Genomic DNA, 24,486 nt, shown 5'->3' with positions numbered 1-24,486 from the left:
GCTAGGTGTGAGCAAATTAGCTGCTGTGCCTCCCACCTTACAGCAGGCACAACACCTCAGAAAGCAAAAACCAAAAGAACTATAAATGCTGTAAATCAGGAAAAAAAACCAGAAATTACTGAAAAAGCTGGCAGCATTTGTGGAGAGACATCACAACTGATAGTAGCTAGGAAAATGTTAGTTTATGTGCAGAAGGCGGGGTGAGGGTAGGGGGAAAGGAATAAACGGTAAGTGCTGTATGATGCTAGGTGAGGATAAAGCTCAAAGAGACAGAATAGGAAGGGGTTTGGGGGTAGATGTACCAGTTGCTGGCAAGGAGGACTAGATTAGGTTGGGATATCTGGTCAGCATGGACCGAAGGGTCTGTTTCCATGCTGTACATCTCTATGACTCTATAACATTGCTATTGTCTCTGTTTCTACATCTGGCAGTGCATTCCAGTTACTTAACCACTTTCCGTTCAGGCACTCTGCCTGTATTCCTGGTGAAGGGCTTTTGCCCGAAACATCGATTTTACTGCTCCTCTGATGCTGCCTGAACTGCTGTGCTTTTCCAGCACCACTCTAATCTAGACTCTGGTTTCCAGCATCTACAGTCATTGTTTTTACCCAAAGAGAGAGAGGAGCAGTTGGACAGACAAAGGAGTGGATAACAACCTGGTGAGGAGGATGAATAGCTATTAATGGAGACTGTCAATGGGTTGTGTGTAATAGCAGACAATGTGATAAGAAGACCTGGTGTGTGGGATTTCCCTTCAGAAAGTTATTCCTGATGAAGGGTCCCCACCTCCTGATGCTGCCTGGCTTGCTGTGTCCCCCTCCTCGGACGCTGCCTGACCAGCTGTGCTTTTCCAGCACCACACTCTTCGACTCTGATTTGCAGTCCTCACTTTCTCCTTGCTGTGTTCTCCCATGAGTCTACTTCGGATTCCAGCGTGTGCAATCTTTTTTGTGTGTGTGTGTGATCTCATGATCTGCCCAAGTGCTTGGGGGGGCGGGGGGTACTGGTAGGCGCTACAGAAATGTAAGTGTTGGTGTGGTCCTCCTGTCCAGGGGGCGCGCTGCGCGGGAGGAGGTGTAGGCGGTGAAGGTGAAGGCTCGGGCCGACAGGAGGCTGTGAGTGTCCGGGGGGGGTGTGTGTCTGCCGAATGGGGAAGAAGCAGAGGAAAGCGGCGCGCTCGAAGGCCGCCTTTTACTGCGAGGTTTGCCGGCAGACCTCGTTCAGGGGCTGGGGACATGTGTACGGCCTGAAGCACCAGGAGAGGCTCGGGGCGCTGCTAGGCCGCTTCCTGGAGAAGGTAAGAGGAGCCTGGACCCCCCCCCCCCCCCCGGGGGGAGAGGAGCTGGAGGCAGGACCCCCCCTCCCTCCCCCGGGGGGTGGGGGGGGAGAGGAGCTGGAGGCAGGACCCCCCCTCCCTCCCCCCCTCCCCCCCTCCCCCGGGGGGTGGGGGGGAGAGGAGCTGGAGCCCGAACCTCCCCCGGGGGGTGGGGGGAGAGGAGCTGGAGCCCGCACCCCCCCCCCCCCGGGGGGAGGGGGGAGAGGAGCTGGAGCCCGCACCCCCCCCCCCCGGGGGGAGGGGGGAGAGGAGCTGGAGCCCGCACCCCCCCCCCCCGGGGGGAGGGGGGAGAGGAGCTGGAGGCCGCACCCCCCCCCTGGGGGTGGGGGGAGGGGAGCTGGAGGCCGGACCCCCCCCGGGGGTGGGGGGAGAGGAACTGGAGGCAGGACCCCCCCCCCCCGGGGGGTGGGGGGAGAGGAGCTGGAGGCCGGACCCCCCCCCCCGGGGGTGGGGGGGAAGGAGCTGGAGGCAGGACCCCCCCCCCCCCCCGGGGGTGGTGTGGGCTGGTGGATTGGCTTCATTTAAAGGCGCTCTATCTATAAGTGGTATAAAGGGGAAGTTGGGGGAACATTGTGACCAACACCTGGGCTTTGACCCACTCTTGTGTTCACAGCCAACACAATGCTGCACATAACCAGCTCAAGGAAAATAAAATAAAACTGCAGATGCTGAAAGCTTGAAACAGCAACTGCTGGAGACTGGCAGTATCTGTGGTGAGAAAGCAGGGCTTTTTTAAATTTAACCTGTTCTTCTAATCAACCTGTTATAGAGTCACTTTCTCCCTCTTACAGAGTTGTACAGTGCAGAAACAGATCCTTCGGTCCAATTTGTTTGTGCCGACCAGATATCCTAAATTAATCCAGTCCCATTTCAGTGATGTCATTACACACCTCTGGAGTAGGTGGGACTTGAACCCAGGACTCTCAGGCCACTAGCACTGTGCCACAAGAGGACCCAGAAAGCAGGGTTAATGTTTTGGTCCAGTAATCTTTCAGAAGAATGCCTCTTCAGAAATCTGTAAATAAATCATATTATGTCATTTATTTATCAATGCACTTGTCTGCATTTTGTAATTCTCAATTCATCAAGGAAGATGTTGCCAATTCTGAATGTCACTCTGTAGTATATTGTTAGAAACAATTGCAGATCGGTTACTGACTTTCCAGTGGCTTGGAACCTCACCAGGTTGCTATCTTAAAAAAAACAGTTGGGAAGTTAATAACGTGAGTTTCTCAAAAGATTGATTTTTTTTTCGCTGTGATCCCTACGAAGACCCCCACACTCTGCTAGGTGAAATGATTGTCACAAGCCTATTGTGTCTGCCACTATTTGTCACTGTCTGATACACATTAATGGCAATCTATAGGTATGCAGCTTTGCTTGTAATGTGCAAAATGACAGTGTTTTACATATCAGCCCACTAGATTTTAATTACTTATGGAAGTGAGATTCACTTTTAAGATATCTTTATCTTTTACTTACATCTGTTTCATTCAATTTATTTTCACCTCCAGTTACATTTCCTGATTTCTTTTATTTTAACCTTCATCTTGGCTGAAGTTATTGACATCTTCCTGGTATCTTACCAAAGTGGTCATTATTGATTCATAAAAGCCTGTGTTGATGATTGAACTACAAGGGGCATTACATTTGAACTCCATCTTTTCCTTACAAAGCACGTGTGTAATCAAAGCAAACAGAGCTAAATAATTATGAAGAGAATGTATCATGATTAATTTGCCACCTGTCATCCAAAGGCACTGAGGTTAGTTGGCATATCTTTGTTGTCACCTCAGCACAGACTAGAGAATGATGTTTGGATCTAGCTCAACAATTGATGGCATAAGCCTACGGAATCATGACAACACATTTTGTCTTGTGTAATGACTAATGGATAGGGTCTCAGTCTTCCACACCTTTACCAGAGTTACTCTGAAACAGGCCTCTGACCATCATGTAATTCTGCAAGTCAAATGGTGAGTCAATGTGTATGACCATTTTCCTGTTTTAAATGGAATTGGAAAATTAGGGTCGCTAATATTGAATCCTCCAACCAGTATCATTACTGCTGCCAAAAGACCAACTGTAGCTTGTTTAACAGTATCTCTAAGAACATGAATACTGTTGTGCTAGCAGTTAAACTTAGAGACACAGTGCTTTTCTCCTAATTTCAAATGTACAAGATGCCACTGTGTTCTGTTTACAATGTTCTTTGAAAAAAGTAATTTCCAGTTGCTTTTTAACTGATATCTGTGGGCAGTGGTTTACAGTTTTTGTTTTAACAGTGCTATGGATGCACTTAACTCTACACGGATTAGTGTTTCAAGAAAATAGCTCACCACCGCCTTCTTGAGAGTAGTTAGGAACGGATGATAAATGCCAGCTTTAACCAAGCAATGAATAGTAATTCATTTCTTTCTGTTCAGTAATATCAACCAACATTTAAAAAAAAATCTCTACCAATTTGTGACACATCAAGTTACATGAGTCAGGCTCAATCATTCTCACTTTTCACCTTCATGATATATTTAAGCGCAGTACATTTAGTTCAAATTGTAATTGATTAATATGATCTTGTAGCTTTCAGGAAGAAGTCATCTTGGTGCCTTTCCAGCTGTGGGATTTGTGAAATGTAATTAAAATGACTTACATTTAGGTCAATAATCTACTAGTGTGCTGAGTGCCTTTTTTTTCACTTTTTTTTAATCTTCTTAGTCTGAAGTTTCTTAATTGGATTTTCAGTTATTAGGTTTTTTTAAAAAATTGCTTACAGCAACCTTGTATATTTTGTTTAAATTCCAAGTGAGTAATTTGAATTTTTTTTGGTTTAGCAACAAATTGGTGTAGTTACCTTTGTCAATGTGCTTCAATCGATATACATCCAATTTCAGTGTCACTACCTAGTGAACGTGAATGCAGATCAACAAATCTGTTTTTGTTAACTAATAAAGAATAACACAATGTGATTGTGATTGTTTGACCTCACTCCAGACATCCTCTGTTGCATCTGACGTGAAAAGTTCATTTTTAAGGGCAAACGTCATCTTGTGACCGAGTGCATAAATAATTTGGCATGGTAAATCTTAGGGTGAGCATTGGAATGTGTAATGATTCACAAGTTATTGTTGAGAGCCCAGATGCTGTCATTGGTTCCTTTTGGGTGCCAGGTGTGGTATTTGCAATGAAAATGGCCAGACCAAAGCCTCTTTATGAAGTAAACTGTATAGATGGTAATGGGTATGAAACTCAGTCATGTTTTTCCCAAAGCTGTGTAATGGAAAATTAACAAAATTAATATTTACTGTGAAATCTAAAAGAGAATGCTGTGCTAAAGTAATACTTTGCTGAACTTTACAAACACTTTGAATTCTGCAGTCAAGGAGACAGTTTGTCTTTGCTGAACTTTGTAAACATTCAACCTGGCCTTGCGAGCAGTCAAATTCAGCAAAAAAGCTAAGGAAAACATAAAGACAGTTATGTCCACGGCAAGGGAATGAGAAAATAAGAACTTGAATGTTTCCCAGCCCTTATCCTTGAGCGTGTGATAAGAATAGTATAAAAGAATATGTGAATTTTGTTCATGGCCTTATACTTGGCAGAAACGCCTTGTGTATTGGTCCCCTGCATGAAGAGGTTTGAAAAATAAAGCTTTTTCTTTGCTCTAGATAGCAGTTGAGTCGAGTCGATTTAATTTCCACAACAGCTGTTAGCACTTCCCTTGATTAGGATGAACACTAATCGACAATACTTCATATTTGTTTAGATCAAAGCCGTTTCACTGCCATAGTTCTGCACACCTTAATAACCTTGCCTAACCAAAAATCTATCAATTTCTAATTTAACGCTTTAATTGATACCCCTGCTCCCCCAATGTCAACAGTTTTATGAGAGAAGTCCAGATTTTGAGAACTTTGCGTGTGAAGCAGTGGTTCCCGATAGCACTCCTTAATTGCCTGTCTAGAATTATAAGGTTAAGTCATTGTTTTAACTCCATATGAAAGGGAAATAGTTTCTGTATATCAACCCGAGCAAATCATCTTAAGTCTTTTGTTTGGATTACCCCTTACTCTTGGATTGCCCTTTACTCTTCTATACTCATTTGCAATCTTTCTCCAGGTGAAAACAATTTTAACATACTTAGAGCTGATTATTGGGAATGCTTGGGGAGATAAAGGAAAAGGTGTTAGTCTTGCAAATTTTCAACAAACTCAATTGTAATTGAGTTAAGCTGGCAGTAGGCTATTTACCTGACTTTTAGAAGATTCTGTCTTTATTGCTTTTATAAAAATGAATCCAGTGAGCATAGAGTCATTGTCATAGAGATGTGCAGCATGGAAACAGACCCTTCGGTCCAACTCGTCCATGCCGACCGGTATCCCAACCCAATCTAGTCCCACCTGCCAGCACTCGGCTCATATCCCTCCAAACCCTTCCTATTCATATACCCATCCAAATGCCTCTTAAATGTTGTAATTGTACTATCCTTCACCATTTCCTCTGGCAGCTCATTCCATACACGTGCCACCCTCTGCGTGAAAAAGTTGCCCCATAGGTCTGTTTTATATCTTTCCCCTCTCACCCTAAACATATGCCCTTCGAGTTCTGGGCTCCCCCACCCCAGGCTAAAGACTTTGTCTATTTATCCTATCAATGCCCCCTCATGATTTTATAAACCTCTATAAAGTCATCTCTTAGCCTCCGACACTCCAGGGAAAATAGCGCTAGCCTATTCAACTTCTCCCTATAGCTCAAATCCTCCAACCCTGGCAGCATCCTTATGAATCTTTTCTGAATCCTTTCAAGTTTCACAACATCTTTCCGATAGGAAGGAGACCAGAATTGCACGCAATATTCCAACAGTGACCTAACCAATGTCCTGTACAGCCGCAACATGACCTCCCAACACCTGTACTCAATACTCTGACCAATAAAGCAAAGAATACTAAACACCGCCTTCTCTATCCTATCTACCTGTGATTCCACTTTCAAGGAGCTACGAACCTGCACTCCAAGGTCTCTGTTCAGTAACACGTCTTAGGACCTTACCATTAAGTGTACAAGTGCTGCCAAGATTTGCTTTCCCAAAATGCAGCACCTCACATTTATCTAAATTAAATACCATCTGCCACTGCTCAGCCCACTGACCCAGCTGATCAAGATCCTGTTGTAATCTGAGGTATCCTTCTTCACTGTCCACTACACCTCCAATTTTGGTGTCATCTGCAAATTTACTAACTATATCTCTTATGCTCACATCCAAATCATTTATATAAATCATAAAAAGTAGTGGACCCAACACTGATTCTTGTGGCACTTTACTGGTCTCAGGCCTCCAGTCCAAAAACAACCCTCTACCACCACCCTCTGTCTTCTACCTTTGAGCCAGTTCTATATCCAAATGGTTTGTTCTCCCTGTATTCCATGAGCATAACATGGTGCATCTCACCAATAATTGAAGGTTCCTCTAAAGGTGGCTACTGTTAACCCACAGGTTGAAGATGCCCAGCGGTCTCTCAAAGCAGTGCAAGTGGAGAAATATGACTTCACTGAGCATGATCAGAACTTCTGGTGCTACTGCTGCAAGAGGGAGGTGAAGAAACACATCACAAATGGGAGCCTTGCTGTGCTGTATGGTGGGCTTCTGGAGCACTTTGTAAGGTACTGCATCAGAGGAAAATACCTCTTACCTAGTCTATCCCATGATAGAATAAAGAATTTCCTGTCGTAATGAAATATTCCAGTGGTCACTACTGATAAACATGGAATGAAAATGCTGCAAAAGTCATGATTTGCAATAAAGTCGAAAGCACTAGTTCCTCAACTGATATGTTAGTTGTTCAAACACTAACTTTTTGATTTTTCTTTTTATAGCTCAGAACACTTGAAGCAAACCAACAAATTTTGGTGGGAAAACAAAGCAGACGTCAAGTTGAAAGACAAGTTTATTCTGTCTGATGATGCTTATGAGAAGTAAGTGGTGAATTTCACACAAGTCATACGTTCAGCACACTGTTTCACAATAAGGATAAACAGATATGAATATATGAAAATGACAGGCAGGGAGTGACCAACTAGTCTAACAAACATACCACAGCCAAGCATCATGGTCTTCAATGTTCACGACATATCTCCATGTAATCCCCTGGATGAGGGATAGAACGGGATTTTTATTTGGGAAGAAAATTAATTTGAAGGAATCCCAGGAAATTCCACTTCCTAACTCTGATCAAACAAATTTCACAGGATTATCAATGGACGTAAACCAACTGTGTAGGCAGTGGTATTGGCTTCAGCTGTTGTGGAAGAATCACTCCAAGTTCTATTTAAAAAAAATTACCAGGAGTCACAGAAAATTCTTCACAAAGTTAAACTTTAATTTTGAAAAATCAAAGCAGTGGCAGCCAGCAAAATGTCTTCCCTGACAGCCCACAATCTCTCCTTCTGCAGTTGTTATACAGTTGTTGTTCCCATGCTTATTGGATAACATTAGCATAACTAATCATGCTGGCTTGCTTTGACTTACTAAAGTAATCGTCCTCTGCCGCATTGGTTCCCTACATTGCACTTAACCTATCATTACAACACCATTGTCTTCAGCATTAGCTCATCTACCAGTGATTTAACTAGCTTATCACAATGCAATACCAGTATCTGTTACTGGAGCCCTGTAATCTGATTCCAGGCTTGCATTGTAGCACTAAGCTAACTACATAACTGCCAGAATAACTTATGTACAGCCAGATGGTCTTCCAACTCTTTTGAACTGCTGCAGCAAATTCATGCTTGCTGCTTGAGTTGGCAACTGTTTCCCATGTTTTTTGCCCCCATATGGCGGTGTTGACCATGTATCAGAGACACTGATTGCACCAAACTTTACAGCAGTTAAAGAGCAAACTGCCTACCTGGGATTCGAACTGGGGACTTGCTCAATGGACACCGATTATGAAAGAAATATATATCTAGGTCAAAGTGTATTTTTCCCCAGGTTTTCAGAATTCTGTTTGTTTTGTTAAGGTTCAAAACAGCTGTTGCAAAGGCAGTGGAAAGCTATGAAGAGAAGGAAGATGAATATATTAAACAGGTATGTTAGATAAAAGCTATTTAACTTGTTGACATTCTATGCAGTATTATTATTAAGATTTAGCCGTGTGTAGCATTCTTGCCTTTGGGTCAAAAGGTTGAGTGTTCAAATCTGACTCCAGAGACTTGAGTGTCTGGGTAGAACGTGTTCATAGTGCAGGAGTATAAGTCTGCTGCTCTGTCAAAGGTGTTGGTTTTGAGATAAGGTGTTAAACAAAGCAACCACCCAAAAGTAAAACCTTGGTTGGATGTAAAAGGTCACATGGTACTCTTTCAAAGAAAAGGATAAATCTTCCTTTATTACCTTGTTCTGTGGAAGTTTTCAAATTTATTGCGCCATTTCCTACTCTGATGACATTTCAGAATTGCTTAATTAACTGAAAAGTACTTTTAGATGATCCTGAGGTTTCTCATCTTGTACAGCAATGTAGCAAGGATGTAGCATTCTCAAGCAGAATCCTAAGGTTTCCCCAAAATGAGGAATGGCAAGATTGGCAGTAACTTTATTGGGCATGTCAACATCTACAAGGCTAAATAGGTTGATGTCTGCCATAGGAGATGCATGGATGGGGAGAGACAAAATAGGAGAGAATCTGGATGGAGTAAAATTTCAGATTATTAATAAAAGGAGTTTGCTTGTTGTAATAGCTCTAACCAAGCCTTTCTCAACTATTTAAACAATTGGAATGATCCACATTCCTGATGAAGGGCTTATGCCTGAAACGTCGACTCTCCTGCTCCTCATAAGCTGCCTGACCTGCTGTGCTTTTCCGCTCGACACTTTTAGATTAGATTAGATTACTTACAGTGTGGAAACAGGCCCTTCGGCCCAACACGTCCACACCGACCCGCCAAAGCGCAACCCACCCATACCCCTACATATACCCCTTACCTAACACTATGGGCAATTTAGCATGGCCAATTCACCTGACCCGCACGTCTTTGGACTGTGGGAGGAAACCGGAGCTCCCGGAGGAAACCCACGCAGACATGGGGAGAACGTGCAAACTCCACACAGTCAGTCGCCTGAGGCGGGAATTGAACCCAGGTCCCTGGCGCTGTGAGGCAGCAGTGCTAACCACTGTGCCACCGTGCCGCCCTGGCTCTGACTCTGACTCTCCAGCATCTGCAGTCCTCACTTTCTCATACTGTAAACTTGTTGAATTTAGCATTTTTTCATTGTCAAAATTAATTAAAGTTGTGTAATTTTATGAAGAAAAAGTATTACTCAAATAAAACCACAGTGACCACTATGAATTAATGGATTCACTAATGTTGTAAAAACGTTCTCTATTTATTAACATTCGTTCACATGGAAATAATGCTGATCAGGAAACCTATGTCCTTCTCGGCTTTTTAAAGGACCATCTTTGTTGAATCATAAAAATTGATGTCTCTAATGATTACGAGCCATCAAAATCATACTGATACATTAACATTTGTAAAGAATTTCAATGTTCCCATTTTCTTCAGTGCTTGTAGTGGCATTCAAATACTGTAGTGGTATTTAATACAATCCACTAGTATACTTATGAATAATATTTAGAGTCTGCAAAGGCAGGCTTGTTTTTCTTTCCTGATTCAGTTGTGTATCTTAATTACTTCACTCCAGTAATGATTGATTATTCTTTACCAGGAAGCAGAATATATTCGAGAAGTGGAACGGAGAAGACAAGAAGTAGTGCAGGCTGCCTTTGAGGTTGGTTTTACCTGGATGAGCCTGAACAGTATCCATGGCAACTGTTGTATTTTACACGTACTGATCTGTATATTACATAACAATCCTGAACATTTTAAGTGATGCTTTCTTGACAGTTTGGTTAAGGCTGTGCATGGCTAAGTCACAAGAGAGCTTCAAATTTTTGATTCCTGAAAGGAGGGCGATGGTCTAGTGGTATTATTGATGGACTGTTAATCCAGATACTCAGGTAATGTTCTGACCCAGGTTGAAACCTTGGCATGACAGATAGTGGAATTTGAGTTCAATAAAAATTATGAATTAACAATCTAATGTTAAAAATCACACAACACCAAGTTATAGTCCAACACGTTTACTTGGAAGCACGACCACCTGATGAAGGAGCAGCACTCCGAAAGCTAGTGCTTCCAAATAAACATGTTGAACTATAACCTGGTGTGTGATTTTTAACTTTGTACACCCCAGTCCAACACTGGCATCTCCAAATCAATCTAATGATGACCATGAATGCATTGTATATTGTCAGGAAAAGCCTATCTGGTTTACTAATGTCCTTTATAAGAAGGAAATTGCTATCTTTGCCTGGACTCCACATGACTCCAGACCTCAATGTGGTTGACTCTTAATTGCCCTCTGGGCATTTAAGGATGGTTGTAAATACTGGTTTAATGATACTCCCATCCTGAGAATGAATAAAATAAATGTGCTGTTTGTAGCTAATTTCAGTGAGGGTAACAGTAGGGTAGTTACAAACAGGAGGCTGGAAGAAGTTCTCTGCCTCCTCCTGTTTGTCTACTTTGGATTCCAGCATCTGCAGTTTCTTTTTATTTCTATGTAGGTTGGTTTCAAGTGAACTTGTGTTGGAGGGGACAGTCAGAAAATTAGAATCTTTCCATCAAGCACAATCCAGTGATTTTTCCCATTGCCCTTCTGTGCACTCCCTGTGCCCCCAAAACCACCTAAATGTCAAAGTGAATGATACGTAAAGCTAGGATTGGGCTTGGTTTGGCTCTAATCAGCTTCAGCAACAACCTGCCAATGTATTCTGTCACGGCTTGTAGAATTTGACCATTTCAATGAGGTAGCAAGAGTTGATTGACAATAGGGACATGTCCCTCACCTAGAAATGGCACCTTTGGGAAGGAAAAAAATAGAATTTTAAACATTTTGTGACACTGCATTTTTCACTTGAGTTTAAACAAAACAGATCCAAACGAAGTCGTCTCCAATGCAAAGCAATTCCTTTAATTCACACACAACTGGATAAGAGAGAGGATATTTTTACATTAGAGCAGTTTTATACAGAAATGTCCCTGGATGTAGTTCTATTAATACGTGAAACTTCACATCTTTCCTTTTTTTTGTTTTGTCATTCATTTGATTTCTACTATTTTTTTTGTCTGAAGTGGATGGTATCAACCCAACTTTTATTTCCCCATTCTATATAAAAATCAACAGAAAATTAGGATTCTGTTAAAAGACTCCATCCAATGGGCTGCATCATGGAATCCCTACAGTATGGAAGAAAAGCCATGTGAGTCCACACTGACTCCGAAGAGCATCCCACCCAGACCCGCGCCCTTGTGACCCCACGTTTCCCATGGCTAACCCTCTGAGTCTGGACATTGTGGGCAATTTAGCACAGCCAGTCCACCCTAACCTGCACATCTTGGACTGTGGAGGAAACTGGAGCAGCCAGAGGAAGTCCGCGCAGATATGGGGAAAATGTGCAAACTCCAAGGCTGGAATCAAATTTGAATCTCTGGTTCTGAGAGGCAGCAGTGCTGACAACTGAGCCACCATCTCACCTATAGCCTCACCTTGTTCTCAATTTTGTGGTCCCAACTCCTCCTCAAACCCATTTGTTCATGTTCGAGCTGCTCATATCCCTTGAATGAGTTTTTTTGTAAATTCTGAATCTGCATGCAAAATTGCTTTCCCCCAACCTGATTAATCCTAGACTTCAGTAGGTTCAAAGGCAAAAACTGGATGTACCTGTTGAGATTGTGTATTAGGGATAAGAAAGTGGTGCTGGAGGAATCTATGGAATGAGAACATACGGATTGTTATTAGATCATACCTCATTACAAAGGGCAGTATCCCCTATTACAATAGAAATATTGCTCCTAAGTATATTTGTTAGGTTGTGTGTATTTTGAGTTTTTGACCTGTATACTTTAAGGAAAGGAAACCAAGTACCTTTGACTACAAACAGATTTTAATCAGTACATTAAAGGGAAGCAGAAATGATAAACTTCTTAGATTCCAAATTAAAATTTTATATGTGCACTTTTCATGCAAAACAATTTTTTGTCTTTCACTGGGTTTAATGGAAAACTGATCCTCTGCTTTAGGTGTTAAAAATAAAATGGTGGGGGGGGGAGCATAGTAAAAAAAAACATTCATTTGCAATATGATAATTCCAGAAAGCAAACCTTACTTACTTTGGTTACAATGATTTGTCACTAATACTCTATATAATGTATTACTCATTCATGGAAATATTCCTTGACCAGTACATTTAATACTAATCTTCTTTTATACAAAGACCAATGAAACAAAATCAGAATGGCAGAAGTGGGTACTGCAGATGCTGGAAATCAGAGTCTAGATTAGAGTGGTGCTGAAAAAGCACAGCAGGTCAGGCAGCATCTGAAGAGCAAGAAAGTCAACGTCTCATGCAAAAGCCCTTCATTAGGAATCCTGATGAAGGGCTTTTACCTGAAACGTTGATCTTCCTGCTCCTCGGATGCTGCCTGACCTGCTGTGCTTTCCCAGCACCACTCTAATCTAGAACAAAATCAGAATGTTTGGGCACTGATTTGCACATAGTGCTTATGTTCACCTTACCTGTCCTTGCTATTTCTCTTTGATCACTATTTGGGATAGTTTTAGTTTCTGGCAAGGGGAAATTGCTGTTTTCCTTTTTAGGCATTCACTGTTGCCATCTGGTTCAAGCCAGGTGAGGTACCATTGCCATATCTGTTATCTAAATGAGAATATAGCAATGCTTCACACAACCTTGGAGTGTAAGAAAGATGTGCTTCTGTACCCAGCCCTGAGATCTTGCCAGTACAGGTGGATATAAGATGGGTTTATACCTGGAAGCCTGTTGCCTGAATAATGCAGGGCAGCATTTGTAAAACCAAGTAGAATGTGTTGTGGATTAAATCCTTTTCACCAACATCTCTCTTGATCTTGGGATGAGACTTGTAAAAAATATTAATTATGTTAACCATTGAAGTTTTAAACAGCTGGAATCTGCACAGCTTTTTTGCAATACATTTTACAGATGAATATTTGGTTGCTTACTCATCTCTATATTGCAATAATTATCATTGAAATATTTAAACTTTAAGAAAAAAAAGTGTTGATTTTTCCTGAATCAAAACCAGCCACAGGCAGAGCAGAATTCTATCGATGGACTTCCAGTATTTGCAGTCGACCACTATGAGAGGTAAATTCACTTGTTTTTAATCATAAATTCTCTTCTGATATGCTGCACAAATGCTTAAATATTATTGCTGAAGCCACTGCTCCTTGTGAGATTTAGTTTGTAATATGTGAATATTAAGAACGTTTTGAATCAGGCACTTCTGACCTACATTAGAACGTTTGAGTTTAAAGATGGGCCAGGTATTGGTTAACGTGGTACTGGAAAGCTGTTGGCTTTGATGTAACCATACCAATCAAGAGGCACTGCTATAATTTTATCAACACACTCCATCTCTAATCCTTAAAGAAGATGCTTGTTTATATTTGTAAATTTTGCATGTGTTCCAGTTATAACATGCAAGCTTCGAGTCAACATTATCACTATTAGCTGAATGTCAGCATGTAGGGTGAACCTTAATGACTTGCAATACCCATTCTGGTGCTCCATGTTGGAAAGTCAGCATGTAAGCACCATACAGAAAGGTTTGTGTGTATTTTTCCTTTCGCTCCCTGTCGATGTATGTAGCTGCAGATCCCAAATTCACACATCTTCAATAGGGAAAAACCTAATTCAGTAGGGAGTTATGTTCATGTGCTTCCCAGCAGCTAGCTGTTGAGTAACATTTAGGCTCAGGTTATTCACCTCTCACTGTTAGAAAGTATGTGTGAGAACCATGGGATGCTCTTGTTTATCTTCAGACATCTGGTTTTGCAATGGCATTATCTGAATCTAGTCACCTTCATGTTTATAGAGTCATAGAGATGTACAGCACAGAAACAGACCCTTTGGTCCGACTTGTCCATGCTGACCAGATATCTTAAATTAATCTAGTGCCATTTACCAGCATTTGGCCCATATCTCTCTCAACACGTCTTATTTATAAACCCATCCAGATACCTTTTAAATATTGTAATTGTACCAGCTCCCACTGGCGGCTCATACCATACACTCACCACACTCTGCATGAAAAGATTGCCCATTAGGTTTACAGGTTGAACCACAAGAGGTTGGAGTTATTTGATTGTGTTCCAAATCTCTATTGTGATCTCTCCTTTTCTCTCCCACATCTCATACCCCTCACCCCGTCACCATATTCTTTTCTCCCATTTCTCCTTCCAAATCTTAGCAAAGTTTCTTCCTCCTCCCTCCAGATGACCAATGTATAGGGTTTGGGAGAAAAATAACTTGTAACAAATGCTGAGAAAGTTGAAGAAATTCAGCAGGTCAGTGTGGAGAGAGAAAAGACTTAACATTGAATGCAAAATGACCCTCCTTCAGAACAGATCAGAAAACTGTTCAGATTTATTTAACAATTGCAGTATTTTACTTATATTTGAAATATCTTGACCAATGGAAAATGCAGTGCCATTTTAATCAAATGCCCCAACCCCAACATCAGATTTATTTTGTTTGCTTGGGTTTTATTTAATAAAAGAAGTCAATGGGCATTCAGATATAAAAAGGGCACTCACAGTAAAGTCAATAACATTGAAGATCCATGTTTTCACAAATCCTACAAGTTTCCAGAAGTTTTTCCTTTTAATGGATGAAATTTCATTTCATTTTCCAAGAATGGCAGTAGTCTTAAACAGGGTAGGGTGGTACACAATGAAACAATCTGACCACCAGCTAATCAGCAGGCTCAATAGTCTGCTGCTGTGACTGGGCCTTATGGATATCCACAAACATGAGTTTGGAGCAGGACAAGGCCATTCAGCCTCTCGAGCCTAAGGTGCCATTCATCAAGTGCCTGGCTGATTTAATTACTCCATGTAGCCGTCTACATAAGAACTAGGAGCAGGAGTAGGCCGTCCAGCCCTTTGAGCCTGCTTTGCCACTCAATAAGATCATGGCTAATCTTTTCGTGGACTACGCTCTACTTATCTGTGTTTTCACCATACCCCTGAATTCCTTTATTTTTCAAATAAGTATCTACCTTAGCTTTAAAAGCAGTTAGTGAAGTAGCAAGGAATTCCATAGATTAATAACCCTCTGGGTAAAAATGTTCCTTCTTAGTTCAGTTCTAAACCTACTTCCTCTAGTCTTGAGGCCATGCTGTCTAGTCCTAATTTTACCTATCAGTGGAAACATCCTATCTATTTCTATTTTATTGATTCCCTTCATAATTTTATGTTTCTATAAGATCCCCTCTCATTCTTCTGAATTCCAGTGAATATAATCCCAATCTACTCAGCCTCTCCTCATAAGCCAATCCCCTCAACTCTGGAATCAACCTAGTGAACCTCCTCTGCACCCCTTCCAGTGCTGGTACATCCTTCCTCAAGTCAGGAGACCAAAACTGCACACAGTACTCCTAATGTGGCCTCACCAGCATCCTATACAGCTGCAACATAACCTCCCTGCTTTTAAACTCAACCCCTTTAATATTGAAGGACAAAATTCTATTTGCCTTCCTAATTACTTGTTGTACCTGCAGACCAACCTTCTGCGATTCATGTACAAGAACACCCGGGTCCCTCTGCAAATCAGCATGCTGTAATTTCTTACCATTCGAGTAATAACCTATGTTGCTGTTACTCATACCAAAATGTATGACTTCACATTTACTAATATTGTATTCCATCTGCCACACCTTTGCCCATTCACTCAATATATCTACGTTCCTCTGCAAAGTTTCACAGTCCTCTGCACACTTTGCTCTGCCACTCATCTTAGTGTCATCGGCAAATTTTCACACCTTACAGGTGGTCTCCAACTCCAAATCATCCATATAAATTGTAAATAGTTGTGGTCCCAACACCAATCGCTGAGAACCACCACTAGTCACTGATTGCCAGCCAGAATAGCACTCGCTTATCCCCACTCTTTGCTTCCTGTCAGTCAACCAATACTCTTTCCTCTATCTACACTAATACTCTACCCCTAAAACTGTGGATCCTTATGCAGCAGCCTCATGTGCGGCACCTTGTCAAAGGCCCTTTGGAAATCTAGGTACACCACATCCATTGGGTCCCCATTGTCCACCTTGCTTGAAATGCCTACCCTGATAACATTTTACTCTTTCGCTTTTGGATAGTGTTTATCTCTGCCTTAAAAATATTCATGGTTATGACTCTGCTCCTATTTTTGTGATTTATTTTTTTTAAAGTTAAATGACAATAAGGGCAATATTGAGAGAAATTCAGAGGACTGGTTTGAATCTGTTTTGATTCTGCTAGGGCCACCTACAAATTAACCAACTCCCTGCTGTGTGACTATGTCCACGTTTACCTCTTGATTTCTTCCTGACCAAATCAAACTTCCCAACTTAGAGACATTGGCGTGAAAAATAAATTCTCAACTGTCAGTGAGAATAGAAGATCTACAGCACAAAGATGAAAGGGTGTCTAAGAAAGGAATGTGAGTCCAGCAATTGCTTGGATGACTTAATGAAAGCATATGGCATCGCCATGCCTTCCAGGGGGGATAGCGAGAAATAGTGGAGGTGAAAATGTTGGTTTTCACTATTCATGTTGCAGCAAAACTTCAAGTGAGCATAGGTTCACGGTTTTTGTTTGAATTGTCAGTGGTATTGAATGCTGATTTCTTACGAACAAAAATTCCATCCAAATATTTATTTCAGGGATGTGCTTGTTGGGTTGGATTGGGAAAGCATACAGTTTACGGAAATTATTCTGCTAATTCTGTTGTTTCTGTGCAAGTCATGGTACCTACATTGCTGAAGAGACGGAACCTGGGCCAAGTGGAGTAAATTTTCCTTTCTGTTCTGGTGACATGACAAATGGACAAACCTTGACTTTCATTGGTGACCAGGTGATGTTTAAATATTCTCTGAGATACTGAAGTGTAGGTGTATTTTTGTGTCAGTATTCTACATTACTGATTCCTATTGAAATGGAAGCAAGTTTGTGTGCAAATATACCTAAACCCTTGTTTCTTTTGCATCACATTTAAATGAAAGTGAATCAGAGTCTGTAGCAGGTCGATTTGCACTGGCTAATTGAAATCCTTTCTGTACTCTGAAGCCTTGTGTTCAAACAGTGCCTGCTGCATGAACCAAATTGGAGGTGATCACATTTGAACTGAAACTGTGCTCCAAGTGTAGCAGGACCCACTGGCTTATGTAAAACTGCATTCTCACTCCAACTTGACCAACATGGTTTGTTAGTATGCAAATCAAACCTTCGTGGTTTGTGTAAAAAAATCAGATGTACTCCATACATCAATTGTTTGGATTTTATAAAGCATTGAGAAAGTGCTAATACTTGGCTTTCTGAAATAAATAATGCTAATATAAACAGTCAGCATTACCAGGGATTTGTAGATTTTTTTAGCCCTCTGGCTTATTTCTATAATGTAATGTTTAATAAATCCGAGCAATACAGTTGTACCTACATAGCGGTTATGTTATATAAATATTTTAAAACACTTCATGTTGTTGGAGTGGAAAGTGTCTGTTTATGACATTACCGGTAAGAGTGCCCACCACGTAGTCCTTATGGAGTCAAAGCCCTACCTTCACATTGAGAATACCCTCCATCATGTTGTGTGGCACTATCACCATGCTAAATGGAACAGACTTTGAACAGATCTAGCAACTCAAGACAAGGCTTCCATGAAGGGCTATGGGCCATCAACCACAGCAGAATTGTAGCCCAGCACCATCTGCCACCTCATGCCTGGCATATCTCCCACTCAACCGTTACCATCACGCCAGGGGATCAGCCCTGGTTCAGTGGAGAGTGCAGGAGCAGCACCAGTCATACCTAAAAATGAACTTTCAACCTGGTGAAGGTACAACACAGGACTACTTGCATGCCAAACAGTTGAAGCAGCAAGTGATAGACAGAACTAAGTGACCGCACAACCAACAGATCAGATCTAAGCTCTGTAGTCCTGCCACATCCAGTCATGAATGATGGTGGACAATTAAAATACTCACTGGAGAAGGAGACTCCTCAAATCTCCCCATCCTCAACAATGGAAGAGCCCAGCAATCTTCAGCCAGAAGTACTGGACAAAGCAGCCCACTTGACTGGCACCACATCCACTCCCCCCTCCTCCACCAATGCTCAGTAGTAACATTCTAATATTTACAAAATGCACTGCAGAAATCTACCAAAGATGCTTAGACAGCACCTTCTAAACCCACAACTTCTATCTGGAAAGACAAAGTTAGCGGGTACTCCCTGCAAGCTCCCTTCCAGTCCTGTTGCTAGGCCAAATTCCTGGAATTCCCTACCAAGGACATTGTGGGTCAACCCACAGGAGATGGACTATAGCAGTTCAAGAATACAGCTCAGCACCACCTTCTTGAAGGCAGCTAGGGACAGATAATAAATGCTGGTCAGCCAGCAATGCCTACATCCCACAAATGAATTTGTTACAAAGGAAAACTGATAGCTTAGTCATTTGGGTGTATGAAAATATGAATGATTTTGACTACAGTATTTTATTTCAAAAATGTATTGTGTATTTTTTTTATTTGGATAAGATAACTTCTAACAGTTTACTTTGAATTTATATTTCAACCAATTTGGTTTGCCAGGATCTGTGCTTAGTGTCTGACTGGCTCTTTCTACAATTCCAGATATCCAAACCAGAAACTCAGAACATTCACACAGGTGAAGATGTCACTTTGTGCGGGATTACATTGTGTAATATAATGATTGTGTATTTTGAAGTGGGAATTAGGCAAAAGATGATTATATAAGTGTTTTATATTTGAAACCTGCTGTGATCGGTAAACAAACACTTTCCATCTGAAGTAGTAATTAACAGTTTTTCACTGAGTATAAACTAGTCTGGCATACTGACTTTAACAGCAGCTTTCACTCAATTAATATTCAACATGAACTCTACTGTCAAATGCATTATTGCCCACTTTGGTTTATAGTACTACAAGATATGGTGAGTAAATTTTGCCTTTATCCTCATTGAGGATAACAAAGAGCATTGTACACAAGTCATAGATGCATCCTGTTAGGTATTTTTAAAGTTTTGTTCTGGAGTCTTTGCAGAACCATGAATACTATTCTACACGAGCTTAACATTTTTAATTAGCCAATTATATTTTTCTTTCGGTTTCGCTCGCTCCTTTTTAAATTTTTTTTAGTATTCTGGAATGTGGGAGTCAATAGCAAAACTGGCATTTACTGTATTAGCTAGCACTAATAATCAAGGAGAATTATCATTGAGTGATTTTGACTATTTGAACTATGATAATCCATCTGCTGAAAGTACTCCCACAGTTTGCATTCAACAGAATAATTAGTATATTCCCAGTCTAGGAAAACTCTGCCATCCCTGTGCTGTACATTACAATGTGATCAATTACCCTGCCTTAACGTAAATCATTTTTCTCATTTAATTTTTTCTATTCAAACTTAAAAATTAATTTTGAGTTTTCAGGGGATTGTGGGATTTGGTAGGAGATAGTATTGGTGTGTATTTGCATCTTCTTTATTTGCAATTTGAGATTTTTGTAAATCAAACGTACTTGAACATTATGCAAGAAATTATACCGATTATTTTGTATAATAAAATATGCCATTTTTCGGGTAAGTTTTACTATTTTTGTTTTTGTTAGGAAATAACTATATATGCAATGGAAGTTAAAATCAAGGTAGAACTTATTTCAATTAGGATCATGCTCTAATGACTGTATCTTCCTCTCCCACTAATCTTTATATCTGATCTCAGGTGCTACTCCACCCTGGCTTATTGATGATGATGATCTGGACACAGCACCAAAACCAATAGGACCATCTTATGAAGAGTTTATCCAACAGAGTATGTTTGATATTATAGTTGGTCACTTAATTACAGCAGGAGAAAGTGAGGACTGCAGATGCTGGAAATCAGAGCTGAAAATGTGTTGCTGGAAATGCGCAGCAGGTCAGGCAGCATCCAAGGAGCAGGAGAATCGACGTTTCGGGCATAAGCCCTTCTTCAGGAATGAGGCCATGATGTCATGAAACAATAACATTTATTGTTTTATACACTAACAATATTTACACTAGTGTAGTGCTTATAGTATAATAGAAAACCCAGTTCCAAGGTGGTTCATTGGGCCTGTCATTAAACAAAACTGAACACCAAGCCAAGGAAGGAGATTTTGGGACAGGTAACAAAACTTTGTCCAGATTGGTGAGACAGATGGCCTAACCCCTATGAGGACCACAACTCGAAAAATCAAATTAACCAAATGACCCCAACAAAAAAAAACTAATGGACCAGATAACTTATTGCTTTTGATTGTTAAACATGAATTAGTAGGGGAACTAGCATCAACATTAAATTGCGCACTAAAGGTAGATACAACATAAATTTAATTGAATTATTGACCAGTCTACTCAACATCTATGGCAGCTGCACAGTCACAATCTCCATCAGAACTTCCCCGGGTAGAACTGCAAGTCTCTGTCTTTTGAGGATTTGGTCCAATGGCAACACCCAATTAACCCAGTCTGCATGGGCACAATCTTCACCATAATGGTGTATTTTTTGTAGTCCTGCTCATTAGGCTTGACCATGTGGATTCCCCAGAAGCAACCCTAGCAACAGTGACAACCTTGTTTGCTACTTTTTTCGTTAAGTTCAGAAGTGTGAGATGCAGTTGTAGTCATATGGGTCAGTTTTGGCTCCACAATTTCTGGGTCATGATTGCAGCTGTCCCCCTCCCCTTTTCTCTATTGCATGTAGGAGCATATTGTCTCAAACCACAACAGTTAATGTACCAACTGGGGTCAGACAAAGTGGGCAATGTGTACCCAGCAACCACCTCAGTGAGCTCTGGGAAGGAGGATACCATGGAATGACAGGTGAATGGGTAAAGAGGACATGGAGGTAGGAAAGGTGCAGCTATTTTGGATGAGCTTAAATTTTAAATTACCATTTTTGAAATCTGTCATTGGATTTTCAACTGACCAATCTCATCCCATTTCTATTTATCTGAAACAATAAGATGTGGGCAGCATGGTGGCTCAGTGGTTAGCACTGCTACCTAACAGCACCAGGGACCCTGGTTCAATTCCCAGGGTCTGTGTAGAGTTTGCATATTTTCTGTGTTTGTGTGGGTTTCCTCCCACAATCCAAAGATGTGCAGGTCAGGTGAATGATTGATTCATGCTAAATTGCAGTGTTAGGTGCATTAGTCAGGAGTAAATATAGGGTAGGGGAATGAGTTGTACAGTGTAAATACTATCACTGTTCAGCATGTTCTTTTGTAATGCTCCTGTTTAGATTAGATTCCCTACAGTGGGGAACAAGCCCTTTGGCCCAACAAGTCCATACCAACCCTCTGAAAAGCAACCCACCCAAACCCCTTTTCTCTCTGACTAATGCACCTCACACTATGGGCAATTTACTTAACCTGCACATCTTTGGACTTTGGGAGGAAACCAGTGCACCCAGAGAAAATCCACACAGACATGAGGAGAATGTGTAACCTCCACACAGTTGCCTGAGGTTGGAATTGAACCTGGGACCCTGGTGCTGTGAGGCAGCAGTGCTAACCACTGAGCCACCATTTAATGAGACCAAGTAAATGATTTAGTTGGATTTCATTTAGTGAGGAAATACACTGAAAAAGTAGTTCCATTTTGAATGAGTGTACTTGGGTAATATTAGATTAGATTACACAGTGTGGAAACAGGCTCTTCGGCCCAACAAGTCCACACCGATCCGCCGAAGCACAACCCACCCATACCCCTACATAATACCCCTTACCTAACACTACGGGGAATTTAGCATAGCCAATTCACCTGACCCGCACATCTTTGGACTGTGGGAGGAAACCGGAGCACCCGGTGGAAACCCACGCAGACACGGGGAGAACGTGCAAACTCCTCACAGTCAGTCGCCTGAGGCGGGAATTGAACCCAGGTCCCTGGCGCTGTGAGGCAGCAGTGCTAACCACCGTGCCGCCCTACTATGCCGCCCTTCAGCATAGTAAGGGTATTAGCATTTACTATTTGTTTCATTAGTGACAAGGTTACACAAATGATAAAATATAAAAGATGTAGTAGTGTATCTTTATTAAACAATAGTAAACCACAGTTGGAAGCATTCCATTGTATAGACAATTGTACTCTACCCTATCTTAATCAGAATGCTGTCTGGTAGTGAAGGGACTTCAATTTGAACTGGAAGTGTTAGGAAAGAAATGGTGAGGATCAGAGTTCCCAGTAAGCAGGGTCTAAAATGAAAATGGTGAGGCTTAGGGCAAAGCAGGCCAATGAGGGTCTTGAGGCTGTGAATGGTAATTTAAGATATGGCAACATTCAACCAGGCTGGTTAGCTGGTATGAAGAAGAAATGGGGAGAGCGCTTTAGCAAGTGTTCTATTAAACAGAGCTAAAACACCAGCTTAGACTGGGTGGCACAAACAAGCTCGGGTGAAGGGAAAAGTAGTGCTCAACTTGTAGCTGGATGTTGATATTTAGTTTTGCTTTGAGCTTATATATTTGTTTAACTAATTGTTCTTGATTCAAGATGTATTTCAATTTTAGAGGAGAAAGAAAAACTGAAGAAACTTCCTCCAAATAGAGTCGGTGCAAACTTCAACCACACATCAGAAACAGACGACTCCTGGTTACCTTCGTTTGGCCGGGTGTGGAATGATGGCAGGAGGTGGCAATCCAGGTGAGTTTTAATTTCTTGTTGTTCTGGATAGTTTCTGATCCCAGTGTTATAGATAAAAATTGCTTTTAATGTGGTTCTGGTTTCCTGTTTATTTCTAGTTTTTCATCTTCCTTTCCCAAATGGTACTTGCCACTTGACAACTCAGCTGGTACAGCCTGGAAACAGACCCTTCCAACTCCTAAGTTAATCTAGTCCTATATCCTTCTAAACCCTTCCTATTCATATACCCATCTGGACTCCTTTTAAATGTTGTAATTGTACCAGCCTCCACCTCTTCCTCTAGGAGAAAGTGAGGACTGTAGATACTGGAGATCAGAGCTGAAAATGTGTTCATTCCTGAAGAAGGGCTCATGCCTGAAACGTCCACTCTCCTGCTCCTTGGATGCTGCTTGACCTGCTGCGCTTTTCCAGCAACACATTTTCAGCTCCACCACTTTCTCTGGCAGTTAATGCCAAACACACAGAACCCTGTCTGAAAAGGTTGCCCCTTAGGTCCCTTTTAAAATCTTTCCCCTCAGCCTACACCCTCTAGTTCTTGACTACCCATCCTGGGGAAAAGACCTTAAATTTCCACCCTGTCCACACTTCTTTTACAAATCTCAAGTCATTCCTCAGCTTCCAAGTCTCTAGGAAAAATAGCCCCAGCCTATTCAGCCTCTCCCCATAGCTCAAACCCTGGCAACATTCTTGTTAATCTTTTCTGAACCCTTTCAAGGTTCACAGTCTTTCCTGTAACAGGAGACCAGTATTCCAAAAGTGGCCTCAATGTTCTGTCTACCTGTGACTCCACTTTCAAGGAACCAAACCTGCACTACAAGGTCTGTTTGTTCAGCTACTCTTCCCAGGACCTTTAAGTGTATAAGTTACCTGATTCGCCCTACCAAAATATAGTATTTCCATACAGGCTTAATTGTTCTGATATTAAGATTGTTTCCTTGTACTTGATTTGAATGATGCTATTTGGCTGTTGAGTATTGTCAATCTCATTGAGTGCTTTCATTTTTATAGGCATCAATTCAGATTAGAGGAAGGCAAAAAAAGAAAACGAGACAAGAGATGACCACAGGACAGTTCAACATAATGGGTTGGGGCAAAAGGAAAATGGTTAAGACTTGTGCTTTAAAGATATGCTAATGTTACATACTTGCTGCTGTACTCATTGTATAAACTGTTAAAATTACAACCTAGTATTTTGGATAAATAGGTTCTGAAAAACCTTTGTCAAGTTGTAATTTAACCTCTTTTGGACACTTGCTCTCACTTTAAACCCATGACCTCTACTAATCTGGAAGGACAAGGCCACCAACTATAATATGCACCCCCTTCACTG

General features: G+C 41.3%; 1 protein-coding gene across 1 annotated transcript; it reads left to right on the top strand.

The window, feature by feature from the left end:
• Positions 1 to 1,094: 1,094 nt before the first annotated feature.
• Positions 1,095 to 24,339, top strand: cenatac (centrosomal AT-AC splicing factor). The gene is made up of 11 exons (XM_060846684.1): positions 1,095 to 1,297; positions 6,828 to 6,994; positions 7,208 to 7,306; positions 8,351 to 8,417; positions 10,053 to 10,115; positions 13,511 to 13,572; positions 17,214 to 17,325; positions 19,103 to 19,136; positions 20,215 to 20,304; positions 23,024 to 23,156; positions 24,165 to 24,339. Exons 1-11 carry the CDS (start codon positions 1,148 to 1,150, stop codon positions 24,214 to 24,216), a joined length of 1,029 nt encoding a protein of 342 aa, XP_060702667.1. The 5' UTR covers positions 1,095 to 1,147; the 3' UTR covers positions 24,217 to 24,339.
• Positions 24,340 to 24,486: the final 147 nt, after the last annotated feature.

Source organism: Hemiscyllium ocellatum, chromosome 29 (genome assembly GCF_020745735.1).
Source record: "Hemiscyllium ocellatum isolate sHemOce1 chromosome 29, sHemOce1.pat.X.cur, whole genome shotgun sequence".
Taxonomy (NCBI): Eukaryota; Metazoa; Chordata; class Chondrichthyes; order Orectolobiformes; family Hemiscylliidae; genus Hemiscyllium; species Hemiscyllium ocellatum.
The sequence above is the reverse complement of the archived record's forward strand: the minus strand, read 5'-3'. Positions and strand labels throughout refer to the sequence as shown.